The sequence below is a fragment of the Anastrepha obliqua genome, chromosome 4 (assembly GCF_027943255.1).
Source record: "Anastrepha obliqua isolate idAnaObli1 chromosome 4, idAnaObli1_1.0, whole genome shotgun sequence".
In the NCBI taxonomy this organism is placed as follows: domain Eukaryota; kingdom Metazoa; phylum Arthropoda; class Insecta; order Diptera; family Tephritidae; genus Anastrepha; species Anastrepha obliqua.
In genome coordinates, this window is record NC_072895.1 from 101,175,062 (window position 1) to 101,198,919 (window position 23,858).

General features: G+C 34.1%; 6 protein-coding genes across 8 annotated transcripts; 3 read left to right on the plus strand and 3 right to left on the minus strand.

Annotated features, from left to right (window-relative positions):
- Positions 1–506: 506 nt before the first annotated feature.
- LOC129245398 (actin-related protein 5) lies at positions 507–4,172 on the minus strand. The gene is made up of 7 exons (XM_054883524.1): positions 4,028–4,172; positions 3,784–3,968; positions 3,570–3,717; positions 2,862–3,490; positions 2,339–2,809; positions 837–1,017; positions 507–779 (listed from the first exon to the last, which is right to left on the minus strand). Exons 1-7 carry the CDS (start codon positions 4,122–4,124, stop codon positions 550–552), a joined length of 1,941 nt encoding a protein of 646 aa, XP_054739499.1. The 5' UTR covers positions 4,125–4,172; the 3' UTR covers positions 507–549.
- Positions 1,282–2,363, plus strand: LOC129245399 (NADH dehydrogenase [ubiquinone] 1 alpha subcomplex assembly factor 3). The gene is made up of 3 exons (XM_054883525.1): positions 1,282–1,585; positions 1,638–1,836; positions 1,902–2,363. The coding sequence occupies exons 1-3, from the start codon at positions 1,353–1,355 to the stop codon at positions 2,040–2,042; spliced, it is 573 nt and encodes a 190-aa protein (XP_054739500.1). The 5' UTR covers positions 1,282–1,352; the 3' UTR covers positions 2,043–2,363.
- Positions 4,173–5,286: 1,114 nt separating the features above from the next.
- LOC129244815 (elongin-C) lies at positions 5,287–6,409 on the minus strand. The gene is made up of 2 exons (XM_054882682.1): positions 6,072–6,409; positions 5,287–5,470 (listed from the first exon to the last, which is right to left on the minus strand). Exons 1-2 carry the CDS (start codon positions 6,272–6,274, stop codon positions 5,329–5,331), a joined length of 345 nt encoding a protein of 114 aa, XP_054738657.1. The 5' UTR covers positions 6,275–6,409; the 3' UTR covers positions 5,287–5,328.
- A 1,305-nt stretch (positions 6,410–7,714) lies between these two features.
- Positions 7,715–11,062, plus strand: LOC129246106 (trifunctional enzyme subunit beta, mitochondrial). Its single transcript, XM_054884654.1, has 7 exons — positions 7,715–7,900; positions 8,873–9,047; positions 9,127–9,301; positions 9,359–9,559; positions 9,796–9,970; positions 10,091–10,221; positions 10,281–11,062. The coding sequence occupies exons 1-7, from the start codon at positions 7,810–7,812 to the stop codon at positions 10,782–10,784; spliced, it is 1,452 nt and encodes a 483-aa protein (XP_054740629.1). The 5' UTR covers positions 7,715–7,809; the 3' UTR covers positions 10,785–11,062.
- Positions 11,063–11,245: 183 nt separating this feature from the next.
- On the minus strand, positions 11,246–23,604 carry LOC129246105 (focal adhesion kinase 1). 3 transcript variants are annotated; one of them, XM_054884652.1, is made up of 18 exons: positions 23,573–23,604; positions 23,389–23,504; positions 22,387–22,517; positions 21,901–22,316; positions 21,560–21,831; positions 21,238–21,347; positions 20,933–21,180; positions 20,552–20,858; positions 20,248–20,475; positions 20,042–20,174; positions 18,337–18,469; positions 18,063–18,204; positions 17,797–18,001; positions 17,111–17,247; positions 15,704–17,040; positions 13,730–14,202; positions 13,560–13,670; positions 11,246–13,428 (listed from the first exon to the last, which is right to left on the minus strand). In XM_054884652.1, the coding sequence occupies exons 3-18, from the start codon at positions 22,448–22,450 to the stop codon at positions 12,909–12,911; spliced, it is 4,836 nt and encodes a 1,611-aa protein (XP_054740627.1). In that variant the 5' UTR covers positions 22,451–22,517; positions 23,389–23,504; positions 23,573–23,604; the 3' UTR covers positions 11,246–12,908. The 3 variants fall into 3 exon arrangements, with proteins under 3 accessions (XP_054740627.1, XP_054740625.1, XP_054740628.1); XM_054884650.1 differs by lacking the exon at positions 23,573–23,604 and having other exon boundaries at positions 23,389–23,552; XM_054884653.1 differs by lacking the exon at positions 23,573–23,604 and having other exon boundaries at positions 11,248–13,428; positions 16,889–17,040; positions 23,389–23,549.
- On the plus strand, positions 18,463–19,465 carry LOC129246108 (uncharacterized). The gene is made up of 2 exons (XM_054884656.1): positions 18,463–18,879; positions 19,358–19,465. The coding sequence occupies exons 1-2, from the start codon at positions 18,528–18,530 to the stop codon at positions 19,432–19,434; spliced, it is 429 nt and encodes a 142-aa protein (XP_054740631.1). The 5' UTR covers positions 18,463–18,527; the 3' UTR covers positions 19,435–19,465.
- Positions 23,605–23,858: the final 254 nt, after the last annotated feature.

Sequence of the window (23,858 nt, forward strand, 5' to 3'; positions counted from 1 at the left end):
AGTTTACAGATCTATTGGCATACAAATTGAAAAACTAAAAAATGGAAAATGGTGAAATGTGAAACGAAGAAGAGGGCGCCCCAGAGAGAGATGGCCCGAAGATGACCTTGCAAAGCTGAACGTGCAGCGGTGGAAGGAAGTATAGGTGGGTGGCGAAAGGTTATGAATGAAGCAAGGATTGTGATGCTGGAGAATAATAAACGTCAAACAATACAATTTATTTTAAATATTAAGAGCGGCGCTCTCCCCAAATACTTGTGTGATAATTTTAAATATGGTAACAAGTAACAATATACACACAATTGTCCCTATGGATAATTTTAAGCTCTTACTAAATAAAAAAATAAATTAACATATAAATTTTGATTTATTCGAAAGAAAATTAACTCTTTTACATATTGGCATAATATCGATTACTGTATAAATGCTCCTTGAAGTAATCATAACCTTTCTCTTCGTAATCCTTTTTAGAGCTCAACGATTCTATTACTAAATAAAAAAATAAATTAACATATAAATTTTGATTTATTCGAAAGAAAATTAACTCTTTTACATATTGGCATAATATCGATTACTGTATAAATGCTCCTTGAAGTAATCATAACCTTTCTCTTCGTAATCCTTTTTAGAGCTCAACGATTCAGTAAAATCATTAGAATTTGCAAAATCTTTTGCACCAAACCAAGAATCCAGTTCAGGCGACTGTGCAGAAAATATTTGAAATGGGGTTTGGAAGGGACGCATTTCTCGAAGCTCTTTCGAGAGCCGTTCTTTTAAGCCTTTAAATAAATAAATTTAGATTCGCATCAGATACTCATAATTAAAAGTTGTACTACCTGTGAACTGCGAACATCCACCTGTTAGTAATATATTATTAACCAATCGCTGCTGCTCATCAGCCGGAAATAGCTTGAGTACAAAATCAATCAATTCAGCTAGTCCCATTTCAGAACATCCTATTAGGCTTGGTTGGAAAATCACTTCAGGTGCTCGAATAGACTCAACACTAAAATGTAGCTAAAAATGGATAAAAGGACATTAGTAAAAATTATTAAATAGATCTAATAATTTTTGACTGCGAAAATTGTTAAGGATGTATTATAATTTTCAATGTGTACTTTTAGGTGGGATAGTTTGAAAAACAATGCAATTACATAACAGCTTATCTTTTACTTGGTTAAAATTTAATAAAAACACTTTAGCATTATATTATTGAAAAATGTCTTGATTCACCCTGTAGTGTTTTCATTTTTCTGTTTTTGAAGGAAAGAGGAAATTTGCTACTATAAACAACATCCATCAAAATACATAACAAGACGTAACGCAGGTAACGTGCATTAATGTTGTAAAAGATGGCTAAAGTTTTGCAATTTGCTTTCGGCGGACTACGCAGACTAAACAAGAATATTATTACCTCCGCATCACGTCAATATGTAAAAGCTGCCTATGACGCTGACGGCAAAACGAAGGTCTCAATATTTAATACTGAACAGGATCACGGTCTCATGATAACCGGATTCAGTCAATTCGGATTTCGTCTAAATAATGACATGGTAATAATGGGTCCAATGGCGATATTTCCACGGTAATAAAAAGCAATCACAATGTATCAAATACATAATTTTCATTATTTTCAGTTCTGTTCTTTCGTGGAATGTTTCTTCTTATGAGGATATCAACGAAGACAGCTTAGCTTTTTTTTGCACTCTTGAACCAAAAATTGATATACTTATTATCGGCATTGGAGATCAGCCCGTTACACAAGCCCTTTCCAAAGTAATAATTGAATTTATGAAAAAACAAAAAATCAATATTGAAATACTTCGTACGGAGCAGGTGAAACCAAAAAGGCGAACATCTAATAGCACTTTATAATTACTTTTGTATACATTTACCTTTAGGCGTGTGCAACATTTAATTTCTTAAACGCAGAAAGCCGTATGGTGGCTTCAGCACTTATACCACCTCTTCATATTAGCTACAACGAGAACGATATTTTGCAAAGCAAACTGCGAAAGAAGGAGCTTTACGAAACGGACTAAAAAGCCATTGGCTAGAAAAATATTTATGTAACTCGTATACTATATATTATTTTAAATTAGCAAAAATTCGTTGTTAGAAGTTAATAGTTAGGCACAATTAAGAGGTTGACAAAAGCCTTAAATGGAGTCTTGTAAATAAGGAATTTATAGGTTTTCATGCAAGCAAAGGAAGTTTGTTGCCTAAATAATTGCTTTTTACAACTTTTGGCTATAATGTTTATGTTATAGTTGTGTCAGGTAAATATTTTGTGGAATCGAATGAATACTAAAAGTCAAGTCATCACAAATATACTCACTTGATAGTTTTCGGCAACATCGCAACTTTGTATCGTACTTTGTTTGAAGGACGGATCATATTGTCGAAGAATGTTTTCACATTCTAAAAGTTTGTCATTATCACTATCACTGTCGCTTTCATTATCCTTGTTTATAGATTTATAAACGTCCCAGTCGTTGTCGTTAACACCAAAGTTATCGATGCCTTTATCATTGTGCGCGAGTAACGAAATAATTCGCATCCTTTCTTGTGCTGCTGCGGTATGACGTTTTGCAGCTTCTTGTCGGCGCGCCTTACGAAGTTCTTTCCGTCTTAGGATGTCATCTCGTTTATAATTTATTTCAGCTAACCATTTTTCAACAGGTACATCTGAAGGTGGTTTTTTCGAATTGGATGGTTTTTCTTTTTGCGCTCGGTTGCCAGTTACTGAAGTGTCTTGTGTAGCTGATTCCATTTGAAGGAGTCGTCCGCGTAGAGAAGCTATTGTCTTCTGTAAAAAAAATATATATTATTCTTAAGAAACATTTGGAAGGTTCACTTACATCCAGCATAGCTAAATTTTCTATATTATTTTGTTTTAGTGCAGTTTCGAATTCCTCCATTTCTCCAAGCTCGTAGAGATCTCTAACATTAGACATAAATCGTAATTGATTCTCCATGTCCAATTGTTTGTTTTTAGCTCGGCGGGCATTTATTTCATTGAGACGACGCGTTAATTCCTTGCGTTTTTCAATTTTTTGATCCAGATTCTGAGGAGTATTTTGAGCACTGGGCAGCACGAATGCCAATTGAATCTTCTTTACATTATCCGTGTAGTAGTCCATATCAGACCATTGTCTCAACTCTTGCAGATAATCCAAAGCTATACTACTGTGACAATGCAATAACGTTTCAATTCTACTTATCGTTATTGAATTTATATGCATAGGATATTTCATTTGCATAAGTCGATGAAGGTAATGAATAATATGATATCCGCCTAAATTTATACGACGGACATTCTCTATCCTCATAATTCCATTTAAGACTGGTATTACATGTATGGTGTTGTATCCAAACGATACAATTAGCGTATCAGCCCCTATGTCATTCCTCTTCCAACTGAAGAGTGAATCAATCCCATAACAAACAGAAGGAATAGCATAGCACTCGAAAAGCAACTCATTCATTTCTAAAAAAAAAAGAAAATGATGTGGGAGTAAAGTAAAAGTTCTTCGTCATTTTTATTAAATTTAATACAAGAAACTTACGTTGGCGGAAGTAATTTGGATTACCAAGAGCTTCAGTCAATAGAACTGGATGTGAGAAGTTTTCCTCGTTGTTAACACCCAAATGCGCAAATATATAGTCAAATATCTGCTCCTGATTGTGGAAGTGTGTAACAACATTCCGGTCGAACTATAAAAATCACAAACATTAAAATTAACTAAATTAGCAGGCAAACAAAGTATATTTAAGAACTACCTGAGTTTTAAGATTTAACCGCACAGACTCAATATTAGTTATGGCATTACCAATTTGTGTGTGTTTGTTTGCAATAGGTTCTGCTACTTCTTTCCTTCTATCCCTTCTTGGTTTTAAAATGAAGTTACGAAATTCTAGTAACGGATGCGAGCTGGTACTCCAACCAGCCCTACACTTAAAGGAACCTGAAGATGATCGTCATTAACAAATTTACCATGACTTTTATATACAAGTCTGTTCTTGCCGTTATCAATAATAAGAGCTCCGAGTTTACTATCTGCGTCATAAGTGTGGAATATGTCTGCTTTAGTTGGAGTTTCAGCTAAATTAATAATATTCATTTCACCAGCTAGAAGGTGCACTGGACAAATCTAAACAAACCAGAATCACACATTTGCAAGCGCATCAATTTCAACCTAGGTACAAGGTGAGTGAAGTGTTTAGAATTCTGTTACCATTGTGTAGATTTTTCAAGTATGGTTACTTTGAATCAGTAATGCAAGAAGGGATAGGTTTAAATTAATTATAGTACATATATTTATCTAAAATATTTTAGTTAATAATTATTTGTGGTGAAAAAATTTTCCCATAATTTAAAGAGTTGTATAATACAATGCATCCAATCAGAATAAAAGAATTTATCCCAATAATTTAATAAATTCAGACACTTTAGTACGCCATGCAGAGAACGTAAATTCACATTATTAAATTCAATTTACGTTCTCTGCGCCATGCACAGCTATAATACGTTACATATAAGTAAATGATCTACTTTTTCGTGCTTTACTCTCAATCCATAATTAAAAAGCGCGATTTCCCATACAAAATTTCTCTCCCAAAATCTGAGATTATAAAATAATCCTAGATAATAACAATACTTTTTGACATACATCCCTGTGCTTTCTGTGTAATAGATCATTATTTTTACGCTTGTAAAGAAAAACGTCAGAGTAAAAACTAAATAAAATGGACGCCGGCAAAGAAAAGAGGTTTGTAGACATAATTCTAATAAAATTTTTATTAATTATGCACTCATATACAGAAAAAACGTGTATCCATAAACGCTTTGCCCTCTTCTTACTTATTATAAAATGTAATATCGAATTTCGCATGCGTGTTGCTGCCATAATTTTTTGCAACCTCAGTAAACGTCGTGTACGGATTTCCTCCAACTATTTATTACTAGCAGCCAGATACGCTATTAAATTAGCTATTCCTTCACCCTTGTCTTTTCTTCATTTCGTGAATAATAATTAAACAAACCCAAATATTCCATCAAAGCAATTTCAATAAAGAAAAACCTTTCAAAAGTCTTGACAGCTGCTTGTCAACTTCGCAGCTAATCTGCCACATGTGAAGGGGTAGATTAATTTTGTGGTTTTATTGGTAATTACCCACAACTTCAAACATGTATTATATTTGAACGAAATTTTTCTTTTCAGACAAATTATATTTCTCCATTTCCTTTCACACATAGAAGTTAATTAGAAATAGTAACCAGTATTTATAATGATTCAACTAAAAAATGTTTATTCAATTTATTATTCAACAATCTAAGAAATTTGCCGCCATTAACAACTCCAACGCGATTTCAGGTGCAATCGGAAATTCAGGAATTTCAGTAGAACTATTGGTGTAACGAACTTTATATGTGAAGTACATGCATACCTTCTGAAGAACATGAGATCTGAAACGTAGGAATAAAATTAAGTTAGTTAATAAGATATTACAAAATAAAATTATTTCAAATGACTTTTGAATTCTTCATTTAAATTATTTAAATTTAAGTTTATTTGTGCAGAGCAGTGCATTAGATTGCCCAAAAGCTATTTAAGTAAAATGCCGGCCCAGGTATTAAGTCAAGGGTTAAAAAATGTTAATTCGTGTTCAATATTTGCCGGTTGTGAAATGTTCAAGAATACGAGTTTAACAATGAAATCATTTTGACAACGTACAGGAGGTACCGTCTCCCATTTACTTTTGATAATTTCATCTTTTGTGAGCTATTAAAAGCAAGAACGCGATTTATTGATACTAGTCCTACAAGTCATTGGTATATAAATAGGTAGATATGTATATTGGTTTTTTAGTTCCAACGTACGTATGTCGCTAGTTTAAACAACAAAAACTACACCAAATTATAACTTTTACACTTTGGCAGGTAGATATACGAATATTGAGTAATTATCAGTTCCCGAAAGGAACTTACTCATTAAAAAAACAATTATTATTAGCCACAGTTGTTATGCATAGTCACCCTTATATATCAGTTTGCTATTTTTACTTACGGGATTTCTCTGAAATGAACTTCATTTGCTTCGTTTTCTGCAAATTGTCCAGGACCCGAAAGCATTGCCTTTATGGTGCCAGAGGTCAGAGCATGTTCCCGTTTCACTATAAATTCCTGCCCATCCGATGAAATAAGCTTTACATACATGGCATCAGGGCCTTCACATCCACCATAGATTTTGTCGCTTCGTTGTTCCTCCATCGCTAATTTTTGCTATGTGTAAATAATATCTCTAAGATGACAAATTTTGTCTTGAGATCGAATCTGCTAATTATATTTTCGTATAGAATTCGTAGAATGTTAATAACCTTACTATATACCAGGGATTACTAGAACATAACAGGGTCACTCAGATGCTGCTACTGTCCAAGATGTCACTACAGGAAAAAGGAGTGTAGCAGTTAAAACCAAATGTTCAGTACTATTTTAACTATGGTGAATATATCCACTGGAATGAATGCCTAAAAATTGATGCACCTAAAAATATATATAGAATTCAATAGATGTCCATTAGTATCAAAAACCGATGTAGAATATAGATGTGAATGTTGCATATAGTTTCCGGACACTTTCTTCACACAATCAGATTGCCCCAGATATCAATAGTTTCTTTGAATTCGCACCTGTTGGACTTCCATTGAGACGCAATCGCCTGCTAAAAACCACAAGGACAACTAAAAACTATGTTTTTAACGGTCCACATAATCGAATAGCTAGGATCGTCAACTCACTGCACAACGAGGTGGACTTTTACAGCGGATCACTCAATACCTTCATACCAGATACTAAATCACGACTATTACCATAGCCCTAGTCAAACAACATTTCGAAAAATTTGTTTGAATCAATTAATTGTTACAAATACTCAATTAATTTGTTTAAACCTTTCCCCTCAAAATTCATTTTTTCTCTTTTCATTAATTGTTACCAAGTTGTATATTGCCGATTGGCGTTTGTGTATTAAATAAAAAATAAATAAATAAAATAAACAGTCAAAAAGGCAATATTACCACTAAAAGTCCTTTAATCACAAAAATTGTTGTGGTTATCTAATGGCTGCAGAAATTTTAACAAATCTGACTAACAATTCCGCCAATGTGGTGTTCACTTTATTAGCATAGCTTGAAAGTAGAGTTTAACTTGCATTGAAAAACTGACCCTAAGAAATACATATTTCTTATATCCTTCATGAGTTTGACCCATAAATAGATACGCATATATTTACACACACAAAGAGTATTAACTAAGGTTAATTCTACTTTTAAATGGTCCGTTAGCACCAGTTTTCGATCTAATCTAGCACTGAGAAACTGGTATTTAGTAACATTTTTCTGTCTCCTTTTCCATGGGCTTGAGCAAACCAGTTCTATAAAGAAAAGTTCTAAAATGAGAAAACTTTACATTTCTGCTGTGCCAATTCTCAAATTTTTCCTGTGGGAATTTTTTACAGTTTCTTTGATGCAAAAAAAGAGTTTAACAAATAAAAACGGTTCGACAATTTTTATTCACCTCGTACCTTTTAATCCGGACTACTTTTTTATCAATTGGCATAAGCTTTGGGCCAGTCAAAGTTTAAACATTATGTCGCCCTGTGTTTTCATAAAAGCTGAGTTTCATTTAAATTTACCGAGCAATATTTTCTGCTACTTTAGTATATTCTCGTTCGGCCACACCACATAAATATTTTTTAATTTCTAGTTTTTGAGATTTTTTATACACACATTTTTTTATTGAAAATGCAGTCTTCGTTGCTCACACCCTTAAGACATGGAAGAGTTGTATCCAATATGTTTAGTTTGGGCTTAACAACGTCCTCCCCAAGGCTTGGTAAGTGGAATCCAAATGGGACAAGGCCTTTATTTTGGACATATGTATGTATGTTTATTTGTAAATCTATGACGCTTGCCAAAGTAAAGTGGTACAAAGTTCATTTCTCATACATTTATAAAGATTTTCTTATAATCAAAGTGTTTTCACTTGCATATTAATGGGACTTTTGGTAATTTGTATTTCGTTACCTTACTAGTTACTTTTTCGCCGGTAGAAAAAAAATTATTGGAACCTGTTGCACTAATTACCTAAAAAAAAAACAATATCTAGTTGTGTGTATTTGTAGAATACGCTAGGGTATATAAATATTTAGATATGAACTATAAGGTTGGCTTTAGTGGAACGCCCCATGAGAAGTTGTAGGCAAACTATAATGATTTGTTTAATGAGACGATAGGGGGAGTTCCTGAACATCCTTTATAACTCCCTACATTTCGGAATAATGGTTTTGCAATTATTTGTCTTTAAAATGGCTTGAGCAATTTTACTATATGTAGTCCTCAATTCGAATTTTTGCCTAAGCAAACATAGTGCGGATTTACAAACATCCTTCTAGTCAACGCCTCTGTAAAATTGAAAGGACTTTGTTCTCTTCAGGTGTCTGGCAGCACTAACTTTTCGATAAATTACAACTTCAACAAATTACTTAACAATTATAAGTCTGCGGGAGGTGCTGCTTTCAGTTTTAGGATGGGGATACAATCCTCTACCTTCTTTACTACCTTTACCCTCCTCTACCTCCCACCCCTTTTTCAAAGCATGTACACCACTTACTCATCATCATCATTAGCATTACAGTCTTGTGCAGACCATTGCTTCCACTGTACACCACTTACTATCCGAATTATATAATCAACTTTTTTTTCTCCGTTATGTTTCTTAATATTTGAATTAATAAAACATTAAAATAAATAGTTTGCTTAAATATATGTACGTTTCTACGTTTTTGAAAAATTTAAATTATTCCAGCATATGATCGAAAGGTATCCACTTCCAGCGCATTGCACAAAGAAAATACCAAATCTTTTAAGAGGAAATTTGAACAAAACATTGTTTTGGTTGATGGCGTTCGAACACCTTTCTTACAATCGTTCACCGACTATTCGAAGCTAATGTCATATGAGTTAGCACGCCATGCTTTGATGTAAGTTATTGAATGAAATACCGTTCCTTCGGCCGAGAATTTAAAACTAATTATCCAAGTGTACTTTTTAACATTACAGAAGCCTACTGGACAAAACAAATCTAAGCAAAGATGTTATTGATTACATCGTTTATGGTACAGTGATACAGGAAGTGAAAACTTCGAATATAGCTCGTGAAGCGGCATTAAGTGCTGGCTTTAGCAACAAAACCCCTGCACATACAGTCACAATGGCCTGTATTAGTTCGAATGTGGTATGTAATTAAAGCAGTTCAAAATGTGCACTTAAATTAATTGACCTATATTTGCAGGCTATAACCACTGGTATCGGACTTTTGGCCACAAACACATACGATGTCATCGTTGCCGGTGGTGTCGAATTTATGTCCGACGTTCCTATTCGGCATTCGCGTAAAATGCGTAGTCTACTGTTGAGAGCTAACAAGGCAAAAACGCCAGTACAAAAATTGGCTTTGCTTTCTACTTTGCGTCCGAATTTCCTTATTCCCGAAGTAAGTTTCCTTCATAATAGTTGTTGTTATTAAAATCTAAATCGAAAAATATTTACCTACCTACTTACACCCTAAGTAGGAGCAAGAGCTTGGTCAAACACCTAACAACCAAATAATCGAATACATCAGTAAAAATTGAGCAGTATCGAATATTTAGTGGCTTCTATCGTGCTTTCTCATTGATTTATTATTGATTATCCTTAAATTTACATATACTTTTATTCCTCTCAATACAGTTGCCAGCTGTAGCTGAATTTTCTTCTGGAGAAACTATGGGCCATTCTGCGGATCGTTTGTCTGCAGCTTTTAAGGTATCTCGAAAAGAACAAGACGATTACGCCGTGCGTTCACATACTTTAGCAAAACAAGCACAGGACAAAGGGTATTTCACTGACATAGTTCCTGTTAAAGGTAATTTTATAAATTTCAAATTTTCTATGCTCCATTGCATTATTTCTAAGCTGAGATTTTATATAATATGTAATAAGTAAGTATATGACAATCCCCACAACTTATTAAAATTATTTCCAGTGCCTGGCAGCACAAAATTCATTGAAAAAGACAACGGAATTCGTGTTTCCACGCCGGAAAATTTAGCTAAACTGAAGCCTGCATTCGTTAAGCCATATGGAACCATCACAGCAGCCAACGCTTCATTTTTGGTATTATTTCTCTACATTCTAACCGCGACTGTATTTGATTATTAGTTTTTAATTTACAGACCGATGGTGCATCTGCTTGCGTAATTATGAAAGAAGAGACTGCGAAAAAGTTAGGTCTTCGTCCTAAAGCGTACTTACGGGATTTCTTGTATGTATCACAAGATCCAGTTGACCAATTGCTTTTAAGTCCTGCCTATGGTATCCCGAAACTTTTAAAACAGACTGGTCTTACTCTGAAAGATATTGATACTTGGGAAATCCACGAAGCTTTTGCAGGTCAAATTCTGGCGAATCTGAAAGCATTAGATTCCGATTGGTTCTGCAAAAACTATATGGGACTTAGTGAGAAATTCGGCTCACCAGATATGAGTAAATGGAATAACTGGGGTGGTTCGTTATCTATTGGCCATCCATTTGCGGCTACCGGTGTGCGACTATGCATGCACACAGCAAATCGTTTGGTGCGTGAAGATGGTCAACTGGGTGTCGTGGCTGCTTGCGCCGCTGGTGGTCAAGGTGTCGCCATGCTGCTGGAGAGATATCCCGGAGCCACTGCAGATTAAAGAAGCATTTACACATTAGGTCAATAACCGTACATGAAACAGATGTTGCCTTTAGTAACTCACATCTAGACGTAGGTAGAAAAGTGTTAAAATTTTTTAAGAAATAATTGAAAATACAAGACATGTAAAAATGATTAAAATACGATGTAATGTGCGCCAATTCCTATTTTTGAAATAAAATGAAACTCCCGAAAAATCGAATGTATGCATATAAAATATATATATATATGAATTAACTTTTATGTGGAATAAATAACTCCCATTTTTACCAAACCATATTTCAAGTAATTACCATATATTATTACGACTTTCATATTTTATTTACTTATTATAATACATTTGGAATCAGCTCAAACTCATGTTTGTTATTATCATTATTATGTTTTATTCCAGCTTTAGAACTGCTTAAGTCGTTTAAAAATATGAATAATAGCGTTGAAAATTCAAATACAATTTTATACGAAAGCATCATTCAATAATATTGAAAACTGAGGTTTTAATTTAATAAAAATTAAGCTAATAGATATTCAGGTAATATTTTTAATTTGTTTACTGCAGAGCTTTTTTATTTGGAATCGCAATTAATGAACCTATGTAGATACAAAAAATTGGAGAAAAGTGAACACAAATTATATAACATTCCTTATATGCACATGTATGTACTTATAGATTCAGCTTTTTAGGGACGGAAAAACGTTTTAAATGCTCTTATGGAAAAATAAAGATCTCTACGATTTCTTTTAATTAGATTCTGAAGTCGGTCGATTAGCGATGCATCATGCAGTTAATGACGTTCCGTTGTTCACCACATTCATTGTATATGCGTTGATAAGGATAAATCGAATTGGTCTCTCGCGCTTTAGTTTTTTTTGGTTATAAGTAAACAAAGCAGTTGAGTCCACAATCGCTAGATAGAAATTAAGAACCATAAAGGAAGATTTTTAGTAGGCTAACACTTTCTTCTGCCTGCAAGATTGGTTGTACGTATTGATTTTTAAATTGAGGGCTCTAAAATTGTAGGGCACCTCTTAATGGCGATAGATTTTTCTTAGAATTTTTTTTTATTAGAAAAGCCATTCAAAGGCACCAACCGATAAGCATTAGGGGTGGGATTATTTTCGAATAATATTCGAATAAACATTATTCGAATAAAACGAATAATACTATTCGTTTCAAATAATTCGAATAGTTCATTATTCGAATACCTGTGCTCCAAGCTACATATTTCGGGGCTAACAACAAATGTCACGCACCAGTACACGCGCAAGGCGATGAATCCGTGATAAAACTCTTGACCGAATATAACAAATCAACTGCCCCCAACTATCCGGTGTCGAGTCGCTCTTATGCGAACATTTGTTTTCTATTTGAAAACGTCAATTCTGCCCTGATGGCATTACTTTCTAAATTCCATCGATATAAAAGAGGTACGATTTTGTCTTTAAGAGCTAATCTGTAATATTTACTACATCTTAAAAATAATATATCCGAGCCTATCTGTGTTAAGGAACTAAGTCTAAACAAAATTAAAAAATCCAATGAAACAAAACAAAATTTGTTATGGTTAAAAGCGGTTAAAAATGCAATTGTTTACCAACATTGAGTTTTGTGTTAAATTTAATTAAAGAACGAAATCAAAACGTCCAATTAAAAAAATTTTTTTTTTAATAAATTTATAAAAACAAAAGAAACATTAACATTATTAATTTTTAATTGAAATTTCGTAGTCACAGCAAATTGTTAATGAATAAATATGCAGTCCTATGACAACTCGTTAATGAAAATTTCTTTAGTGGAAAACAATATATATATATAGGTTCTTAAATAAATATAAATTATAAATTATTCAATGCCTTTGTATTCAAAAATGCAATGTTATAATTTTTCTCTTTTTCAAGACTGTCTTCGCTTTGAAACTAGTAGGTAAGTGAAAATAATAACATTTTTTTCTTTCGTTAAAAAATTATAAATATTGTATAAATTGTTTTTTTGTGTTTTTTTTTTCTTTGCACATACATATGTTAATCTTATGTAGGGATTACATATATGTATGTACGAGTATGTAAAGTACTTTTTTGACTATAAATATTTATTCTGCTAGCGTTAAACACATACATATGTAAATTAGTTGCACCTTTTTTGTGAAGCAATATTAGTGTTCGAATATAAATGATCGAATTCAGAACTATCTGTATGTTCTACAATTTGTAGTTGTTCATTCGTATTATGCATAATATGCTCAAATGCGAGGTTGGACCTTCTCACAACCCCGTCGTTATTTACTTGGGTTGTCAAATGCAGATTCCCCATGTTTGATTGTTGCTGTGTCAGTTCCACATCAAGTTTGTCTTTTTCGGCTACTAAATTGTTGAAATTTTGAAATTTACTGTTGGACATTACTTGATAACCATCTTCGGTTAGAGTTACAGTTGTCTCTTCATTCAGTACGTTTGCATGACTGGTTGTCTTCGCCACAAAATCCGTAGAATCGCCCACAGATGAAGATAGTGGATTGGAACGAGCGCGTTCCTGTAATGGCGCAGATGGTGGTGAAAAGATGCCGTGCCGCCTGCGAATGGAATCCACTACGTCAAATAAGTTTTTCGCATCCATGGCTAGTATATGCGCTGAAGACAGCATATTGCTGCCATAGGAAAGAGAAGGTACAGATTTAATCGAAAACTTTTGCAAGCATATGTACGTATGTACATATGTAATGTAATGTAATTATGAAGACGTTAATGGCACGCCTAAAATTTCATATATTTTACTCACCGTCTATATTCACTATCAAGTGTGGTGTCACTGTATTGTTGTGCGAGTCGCATTGTTGCCACCAAATCCTGCATGTCCTTCGATAGCACCTTATGTGCCATTTCAACCTCTCTGAAACCACACACATTTTATAATCCGTACTCATGGAAAAAAAGAAAATTAGAATTTACCTATGCGCTTGCGTTGGGAAAACCTGTGACAGCCTATCCACGGATGCCAGTAACGTACGCAGTTCAATTCCAACATTCCTTACTAAATGCAAATAGTTATTGGCATTTGACTTTTCTACATCTTGCGAAAGTGTCATTATTGCCTTAACCACATTTGTGGTGGCTATGTAGACTTCGTCGTTGCTGCGATCGATTGTCATACGTGGCTTGTTGCCGCTACTACCAGTTAATTTCGATGATGGTACATCATTATTTGGCCTTGAATCACTTGGTGTATCGTTACAATTTTCTATTGAGGATGTGCTATTCTTCAGTGCGTCAAGCTTGGAGTCTGGGGTGTGGGGACGTGAAGCTCCTAGGGAATTACTAATACTTGGTGAACACTCTGGTAAACTTGATGGCCCATGATTGGAATTAAAATAGCCCATAGCATTTAAGTCCGAATTTGATGTTGCAAGACTTAGGCGTTTTTTCTAAAAACGGATTTCCAAGGTAATAATCATTAAAACTGTACACACATATGTAGGTATTTATAAAAAACACGTAAATTAGCAACAAAAATAAAAAAAAATAAACATAAACATTAAAGAGACTTATGTATATAAATATATTGTAGTTTGTGCTACCAAACAAATTAAATATGAAAAAAAAATAATGTGGCCCTAAAAAATGTAAGCTTTATTACTGTAGGCCTGTGACTTCACTCTCTGTGGAATGACTCAGACACGAATCTGTGAACAATTTAAACTAACTCAGCACTTTTTCACCAACATCAATGTTGTTCGCCTTGGCGTGGGGATAAAGCATAAGTGATAAGATGACTGTGCCCCGCAGCAGGTGCATATCATCGTACACTAAGAAAAATGTTTCATGATGATTAAGATTTAAAGCCTACGTCCTTTAAAGCCTACGCCTGCTTCAGCTCTGGTGGACGAGTTTCTCACTATAATCCACACCAAAACGGTATCCTTCAACATCTCACTTATTTGCGCCCACGCCCCGACGAAAGAGAATCAAAGACCGCTTCTATGAGTGCTTCACCCGCCATGGCGTATAAATCACGCTTGACAACTTCAAGGACTGACACTGATTTATTTCGCTTCCTGCCATCAAACAAACACTGGGCGGCGTACTCGCGCATCGACACCCACGCCACTGTTGACAGTTATAATTTTGAAGTGGTACGAGACTTTGTTTATTTAAGAAGCGGCTTTAACAGCGGTAATAATGTCGGCTTTGAAATTCACTCTTGCCAACAAGTGTTACTTTGAACTAAGTAGGCGCTCTTTATGAGTCTCTCTTAATGCTCATCCTATTATATGTATAGAAGTGTGGAGAATAACAACGTCCGATAAAGCAGCCCTTCGAGTGTTCAAGAGAAAGATTTTGTGCGAGATTTTTGGACCTTTGCACGTTGATGAATAAGGATCCCACTGCTCCGCTAGCTAAGTCATGTCGTCTAAATGAATACAAACGACCCAGTTCTTAAAGCAGGAACCTGCTAGTCGTAGCAGAGGAAGTGGAAGAGCTCCTTTGCGTTGGAAAGATCAGGTAAACAAGAGCTTCGTTTCATTTGGTGTGCCCAACTGGCGCCGACCGCCTTTGTAAAACTCGGCGAAAATCGCTTAAACAGTTATCGCACCAATCAAGAAGAAGAAGATTGTATTTATAAACGAAATGAAGATTTTGTTTGCAAAATTCGTGAAGTAAATAAAATTTAAATAACGCTGCATATGCGGCGCGCTCATTACATAAATTGTTTTTCAAAAATTAAATAAAAAATTGACAAGCCACAGATATTTTTGTGAATACTACTGGGTACTATCTAATAAAAACTGAATTATAGAAAACTTGTACATATGCAATATAACACAACAAAACTAAACACACAACGAAATCATTTCAAATACTTTGAATTAAAAAGGATATAAAACGAAAACCAAATAAATTGCGTTTATTAGGGCAATCTCAAACCTGTGCGCCTAGTTGACACTCAGCAGTGTGACCGCCTTCCAGGCTTGTACCTGCTATTTGCTGCGCTAAATTAACATTATCTGTATATTTGGTTGCTTTTAATTCGCAATTCTCGTTAAGTGGATAGGGGCACTGCTTGGGCATTGTATTAAAGTCCTTGCCTATATCATAGCTAGATGTGAAAGCCTTGCTACCAGGCGCCATTGGCGTATATGTAGAGTTGGGTGAGACTTTCGGATCAAATTGTTCGACGATGGGCTGAGATTTACAACTCCCGATCAAATCCCGTTGTGGCAACATACTACGTGGAATCATATCAAAAGTGCGATTGCGGTTGAGAGAACTTGAAGCACACGATTTCACGTTGCTGCCACCAAAATCATAAATTTCTTCTTGTAATGGTTCCGTTTCCATTGAACTTTTCATTTGATTACGATATGTGCGATATGAAATATTTCGTTCTAAGCTATTTGATAAATTTGCCTTTGCCGTTTGAGAATGAAATGTGTCTAATGGTGTCGCTCTTTCTAAACTACTACTACGTTGAACCCAATCGCGCATAAAATTATTTGAAGTAGAAATTGATTGATTACGTTCCAGGCTACCACCCTTGGATTGCATTGGTTTTACTGTGCCAATTATGAAATTATCTTGATTTCTTTCTAAACTGCCATAGGAATGAGGATTGCATCTTCGTAATAACTCAGATTTTGTAATCTTTGGATCTGTTCGTATGCGTTGAAAATCGTAAATATTCGCTTGTGGATTATATAAAACAAAATTATTTGGAATTTGGGGCTTCTGGCAGGGCATATTAGAAGCAACTGTACGAAAACTATTTGGATTTTCGGGACCCATATTGTGCAAGCATGCTGCAGTTGTAGGATCTATAGCATTAAGAAAAGTGCATTTCGAGGAATGATTACATTTATCTAAACAACTACATTGTATGGTATGGGGCAAAGTTTCTGATTCGCTGCCGATTATTGTTTGATTAAATGATGCGCCCTGTGGCTGTGCACCAGCTGAACGCGTTAACGGTGAAAAATTTTGCTCATTTACAATCGGATCCAATTTTAACAATTCGGAAGCTGGTAGTTTAGTCATTTTCAATGGCATATCTGTACTATTTGGGACTTTAGTTGATTTAGTTTCATCTATTTCTACAGCTAATGTATTAAATACCGAAGCTGGTGTTGTGTAAGCTGCTGGATTGATGCTGCGATTCTCGTTTTCCATCATTAACCTGGCCAAAACTTCGGGATTTTGTGCAATAATATACGTTTGTGGACTTAACTGATTCTTTTCGCTCACAATTGATGACTGCAGCGCAGAATCTGAAAAACAAAAACAAAATTTATCAGTAAAAGTTTGGAATCTATTCAAAAATAAATATTGCAATAGTACCTCCTTCGAAGGGAGTTCTGGTTGGTTTAACTGGTGGTACTTCACCTTCACAGCCACTCCATGACATGGCCGCGACTCGACGATTTTCGCGTCGCATTGTCTCTGAATCGCTAATTTTTTCATCCACTAAAATTTCACTGTAAAAAAGGTGAAAAAGGTTGAGTTTTATTTAAATACTCCCGTTTCGGGGGGAAAACGGCAAATTAAAAAACAGGAAAATGTCGAGAAAAAACATTTGTGTGTGTATGTATATGCGTTTTTACTAATTAAAAAAAAAAGATTTTCAGTGATGAAAATCTATATTTGGACCCTATAGCGCTCCTTTCATAGTCTGTTGTATACTGCGAAAATTTTAATAATTCAGCAAAGGTACTTGCTGACCCTTTTTTGAAAAATATCATTATTTCGATTCTGTCGATACAATTTTTAAATATTTTTATGCAGACCGTTTAAGCTTAAACGCGTCTATCAGCCGAGGTGATTTTTTGGAAAAAATATTTTTAATACATATCTAATTGTATTTGTAATAAACTCGATTTTTTGAGATACTTTCAAATCGTTAAACAATAATTTTCCGAAATATTTTGGCGGTAGTCTTAAAATATAATAAATTTTATAATTCCGAAGGAAAAACAGCACCGTTTTTTTTTGTATGGAGACTGATGCATACAGGGATTTAAACTTACTAAAGTGTTTCCTTAATTCTCTGGAATGTTGGCCTTTTCGATGGTTCATGAGCCCAGCATTGTGACATTAACGAATACAATCGTGGCGGGCAATCTTTCGGTAGCGGCAATCGTTCGCCATTTTCCAATTTAGTAATTACATCGCTATTTTTGATACCTTGAAATGGCTTAACACCCAACATAAGTATTTCCCACGCACAAACACCTATGACGTAGAAAAAATTATTTAGAAACACATGCTGACCAAAATACTGTGTCCACAATACCAAACATCCAGACATCGCTTGCGTTTGTGAATCTTCGAAAGTTGATGGACTCTGGCGCCATCCACTTTATTGGCAAAATGCACATGCTTGAATGGTAGTACGATTGATCCGACACCCAACGAGAAAGACCGAAATCAGCAAGCTTTGTATAGTATGGAAAAAAGTTTAATCACACGAGCACAAAAAAATAAAAATAAGAAACAATTTTTAAATTACAAAAATACAAGACTTTCATTATCAAAATTCATGTATCAAACGCGATTTTAGACTTTACCTTGATACAAGTTGGTGAACTGACAAGCACATTCCGTGCCGCAATATCTCTGTGTACGAACTTCTTAGATTCCAAATAACTTAAAGCTGTGGATAGCTGGTAGCAGTAAAGAAGCAAAGTGCCACGCTTAAGCCTTTAAATATAAGAAAAAAGGAAGATAAAGTAAACAGAAATAAATAAAATTAAATATCATGCGTTACTACCCGACCGCGGATGTCGACTTTTATGTTGAGTTCAGTGATGGATGGGATAGATATTGTCGGTGGCCCAATAAAAAATGGAGATATAAAGATTTATCTCCTACTACGACAATCTCTTATTGGCGCGACCTTGAAGGCGCAAAAAAGGAATATATTCTATTGGCAGATTTATATTTTGATAAATGGTTAAAGACACGCTTAAATGAAGGTGCCTGTTTGCCGTTATTATATTCAGTTGGTAATCGATTCATTAAGCTGGAAAAATATTTCCCTGCTGGATTCAGATGCGCTCCATTGCCAATGAATCTTAAGGAATACAAGGAAATGCAAGCCATAATAAAAGGTAGACATTCATTTGTTATGATACGTAAGCGAACAATTTCACTTAATAGATTACTCAAGTGTTTTTTTTGTGCCTGGAGAAGACTTAGTGAGTTTTGAATAGAAGTAGCCTGATGGAAGACTGACTTATCGGATCTTAATACAATAGTCTAATTAGACAGCTGGGACAGTGAAGAGGAAGACACCAGAACAGTGTAGTGAATTCCAAATCTAAATAATCGCTAGTATACACTTTTAGACCCAGCTTTTAGTGCTAGTTTAACTGGTGAATTCTCAATCTCAAACTGAGTATAAATTTAGTTTAACTGAAAAGCATAAACATTAGTATGTTCTAACATTTTGTTTTTGCAAAACGCTAGCAAATTTGAGAATCCTTGTTAATGAACTTACACCGATTTCCATAAAACAATTCTGAGCTGGACACTGTCGACTAATCAATTTCGGACACGTGTCTAAAATTTTTATTTGTATTTTTCCAGAGGAAGCAAAACAGAAAAAGAAGGCTGCTAAAGAAAAGAAAGCCAAAGGAGAAAAGGGAAAGAAGGGCAAAAAATAAACACAAAACGGAACGAAGAAAATTATAAAAATTAAATTAAATAAAAATTATTAAATTGCAACAAAAAAAAAAGTACTACTAAATTGAGTTTTCGCTAACAGAACGGCTCTTGCTTATATCTGGCCAAGGACTGTCACTCAAGAGGCACTTCCCAAAATTTTTTGGGCGGAAATAGGAGTAAAACTCGAATGACGAATACGTAATCAAAATTCAAGGCGAATCTATTAAAGGTAGTGTTGGTAAATCAGCTGATTTGTTTTTTTTTTTTCTTTCTCAGTGTCTGTGTGGGCTGGCAGCACAAAATAAAACAAGGCGGTTAATTTTTTGCTTTCTACTTTTCAAATACTTTGCCGTGACAATCAAACGTACAAAACAATATTGTTGGTCTAGTGCCACCACCTTTAATAAATTCGCTTTGCCAAAATTCATTAAAAAGAAAAAATCATAAAAAAACAACACTAGTATTTACGCCTGATTTCAATACTCTAGTTCAAGCCATAAAACAACAATTAATTTATTATTGAATCATGAGTTCAAACCGTTATTGAATACGTATCCATTGTGTAATCCTAAATGATTAGTGTTAGAAAATATTTCAAATACATACTTCTTGCTGTTGGCCTTTAAATATGCCCTGAGCTCTCCGTGACGCGCTAGCTCCATAACAATCCAGATAGGTGTCTCACTACATATACCAATCAGCCGTATTATATGCGGATGGTCGAATTTTTGCATAATATCTGCAATAGTAAACATAAATTTGCTCGGTTAAGTTAGGATTTGCTTATGTTTTTTATATGATTTGTGACATACATGCTTCCTCTAGAAATTGTTCCATTTTTTGTGGATCATCGCTGGCTTTGCACGTTTTAACTGCCACTTGAATTACAGACGACTTCATTTCGATGTTGCCCAATGCATTGAGTTTGGTATTTTTCTTAGCCTTCGGAAAGTACGTGCCTATATGAACATCACCAAATTGTCCAACGCCAATTTTTTCATTGAGATTTATCTGAGATCTTTCTAATTCATAATTTCGAGCTTAATCGATGTTTGATTTAATAAGTAAATAAAATTTAATGAACATATTTTTGAAACATATCCTCTATTAACATACCAGTTGGCGTTGAGTAGTCTCCCTCATCATCGATTAAGCCTATTTCAGCATAATCTTCAGTTAATGTCGGCTTTGGTTTTGCGCAGGGTTGTGTTGTTGCACCACCATCCGTTGAATCTTCGATATTATTCTTTGCTTTGCTTATACCGTTATTTTGTTTTTCCTTTAAAGCCGAGGTGGATGCCTTTAAACCATTATTTAAACTGTTTAAAGTATTAACATCGTTTCGTTCCCATATAGAAACATAACTACTGCCATGAATTAAGCAACAATATCCATCAATAAGATCTGCAATGCTTTCAGCCGTCTTCAGAGAGAGTATGTTAGTGAAATTAAATTACAAAAAAACTTATAATTAAAACTGATCCAGCAAAAACGTACATTTATACCATCACAAGTTATTACTAAGTCTTCATCATTGCTTCTTGTTGTTATTCTAAGTTGAGTCTTCACTTCCCAGCATTTGCATGGATTGTATTTTTCCTCTACATTTGCCGAGTTTGCAAATGGTTTCTTAGATTGGTTGCTTACATTATCCCTGGGTATAGCAAGTGTTACGATTTTTATAATGTCTTTGAATGTTGCGACGCTAGTCAGGTCTGCTTGTGGATGAGTTTGGTAGGAAATGCCTGGAAACAAAAATATTAAATATTTATGAGACTGAAACAAAAGTTGATAGCCAATACCGATTTGTGGGCCGATATATAATATGCCAGATATATTCCATGCTGAGCTTAATGTTACTGAAAACTTTTCGTACCCATTAATTTTACATGTTTGTAAAATATCAAAAAATCTAAAGAGGAAATAAAAGAGTATATAAATAAATATATTGAAAAAGTGGTATTTATGATTGATTGATTAGCTGATTTTTATTTTTAATTATGTACAAATATCATATAAATATTTATGAAGTTGTGCAAAGACTTTCGATCAAAAATAAAATATCATGTTGGTAATAAATGATTTCTTATTTCATTAACATTGGGAGCGTTTTTTTTTTCTTACTTGGTTATGTATTCAATGTCCGTTAAATTGTACACCTTCTTGTATCCAGCTTGAATTAATTTTTTCAAATTCTTTGGCTTTACTGAACTTATCACAGATTTTGGAAGAAAAGAATTCAAACCAATTTCCTTCTCAACATAGTCAATATGATGTTTTTTATCAGGCGCTTTGATAATTGTATTTTTAAAATAATGCCGTATACCCAAACAACATAACTGTATCGCCGTATCGACATCGATTGTGGGATCAGATAAAACATAATCTTGCTTTGCCTAAAATAAAAAGCAATAATTTAATTTATTTATCGTTTTCAGGTGCATATCATACATAATAGCACTTACTTGATCAAAATAATATAAACAACTTGTTTTGTCTTCCTCATAAAACTCCGCCAAACTATTTGGAATGTAACGTATCCGTAGCTCAGCTCGCCAAACACTATTTACCGAATTTCTATTGCTACTTTTGACTTTTGCATTATCATAATTGGAACACTCGAGATTTGGACAAATCGGGTACCATATGTATCTTATAACTTGATTCATCCCCGTTGACCTCGTCATCCATAATATTTCTTTTGTTACAACATTATTTAACCTTAGAGCGTAAAAATGTGGATTCGGCATATGGCCTGGTATTAAACTACCCACAGCACGCTCAATAACGTGCAACACAGTATCATTTGCCTCGTTGACATTAATAGGCCGCATGCCTTTGTTGGGCATATGTAAATGCAGGACCAACTCATCCATTTGCCCTACGTTGAAATGTGAATGTGCTTAATATTTTTTCAAGTTAGTATTTAAACAAAATATAAAATACGTTACCTTCATTTTGCAACGAAGGCGCGAGTTGAGTCGCAAAACCGCTCGAAGATTGTGATTTCGACATTAGTGTATATAGAAAATTCACTACGTGGTTGGTGTTCTATGTAGATACCATACGATATTTATCCATTCTAAAATAAATGATAAACAAGAAAACATTTCAATTAGGAACTAAAAATACTTTTTATAAGGAATACCATATTTAGAAACAGAAATAATTAGAAACTGATAGTAAAAAATTACAATTTTATGTAAGTAATCTTGTAAATGAGGCTTCAAATATTGTTAGTCTAATTTCTAAAGAATCATCTAATTTTTGAAGAATCATAATAATAATTAAACACAAAATTCCGGATTATTATTATTCGGAAGCACCGGTGAGTGTTTTTACATTTAACTTCTATATTTCAAATGGACAGCCGCAACTTTCTGTAAGTAATCTGAAAATACTTTCCTAATGCGGAAACAAAGTCAGTTCCTAAATAAATATATACCGATTACTTTCAATAATTAAAACAATATTTTCAGCACGCGCATAGGAGTTTTCTCACACAACATATATTTACTATTGAAATGAGTGATATCTAATTACCATAATTTAGAAATTATTTTGAACGTGTTGGGCAAATCATATTGTCACACTTTTAATTTATGCCAATGAATCCGGCATTTGTGCATACATTCCTATGAAATTTCGACATCGCAAAGCATAACCCTAATTCATTGAGCTAGATACAAAAACAAAAAACAGATTTTAAAGGTGCTTGCACCCATTCCACATATGTGCATGTAAATTTGTATGTAAGACAATCGGAGTACTTGCGATTCACGCCTACAATACATTTAGCACTGAATATTTGCGTTTATTGTGTTATTTTTCTTGACCCCTAAATAATATTTTTAATTTGTGATACAATTCTTTAGAACAAATTGGTCATAAATACACTTGAACACCGTGTTTTCCACTTTAATCATATTAATATAAGGTGTTGTCAATCTTACATATATAGTGAACGTCGCATTTCCTCTCCGATTTCACCTGCGTCTATATATGCTGCAGACAGAAATACCACATTATTTAAATGTTTTATTGTTTAATGCCGTTCTGTTGCTACACTCTGCAATATCAGAGAATAAAAATACTTTTTAAAACCTAATTTACAACTTTTATTTGATAAATAGGTACATTTGTGTTACCAAACAGATTGATTAAAGCCGGTGCTGCCACATAGTTGCAATTTTACTTTCTGTTTTTAACACATACCGCAAAATTTCCAAAACGCTACAGGGCGACAGCTTTTCCAAAAACTCGTTTACACATTTTAACACACTTCAATATGGTAGCACTAATTTCTGCACTGCTTTGCCAATAAGAGGAAATGACTACCACTGAACCATAATTGTGTTTCTGACATCTTGACATATACACATATATACATATCTTTCTTTTTTCTTCTACTACCATGGCGGTA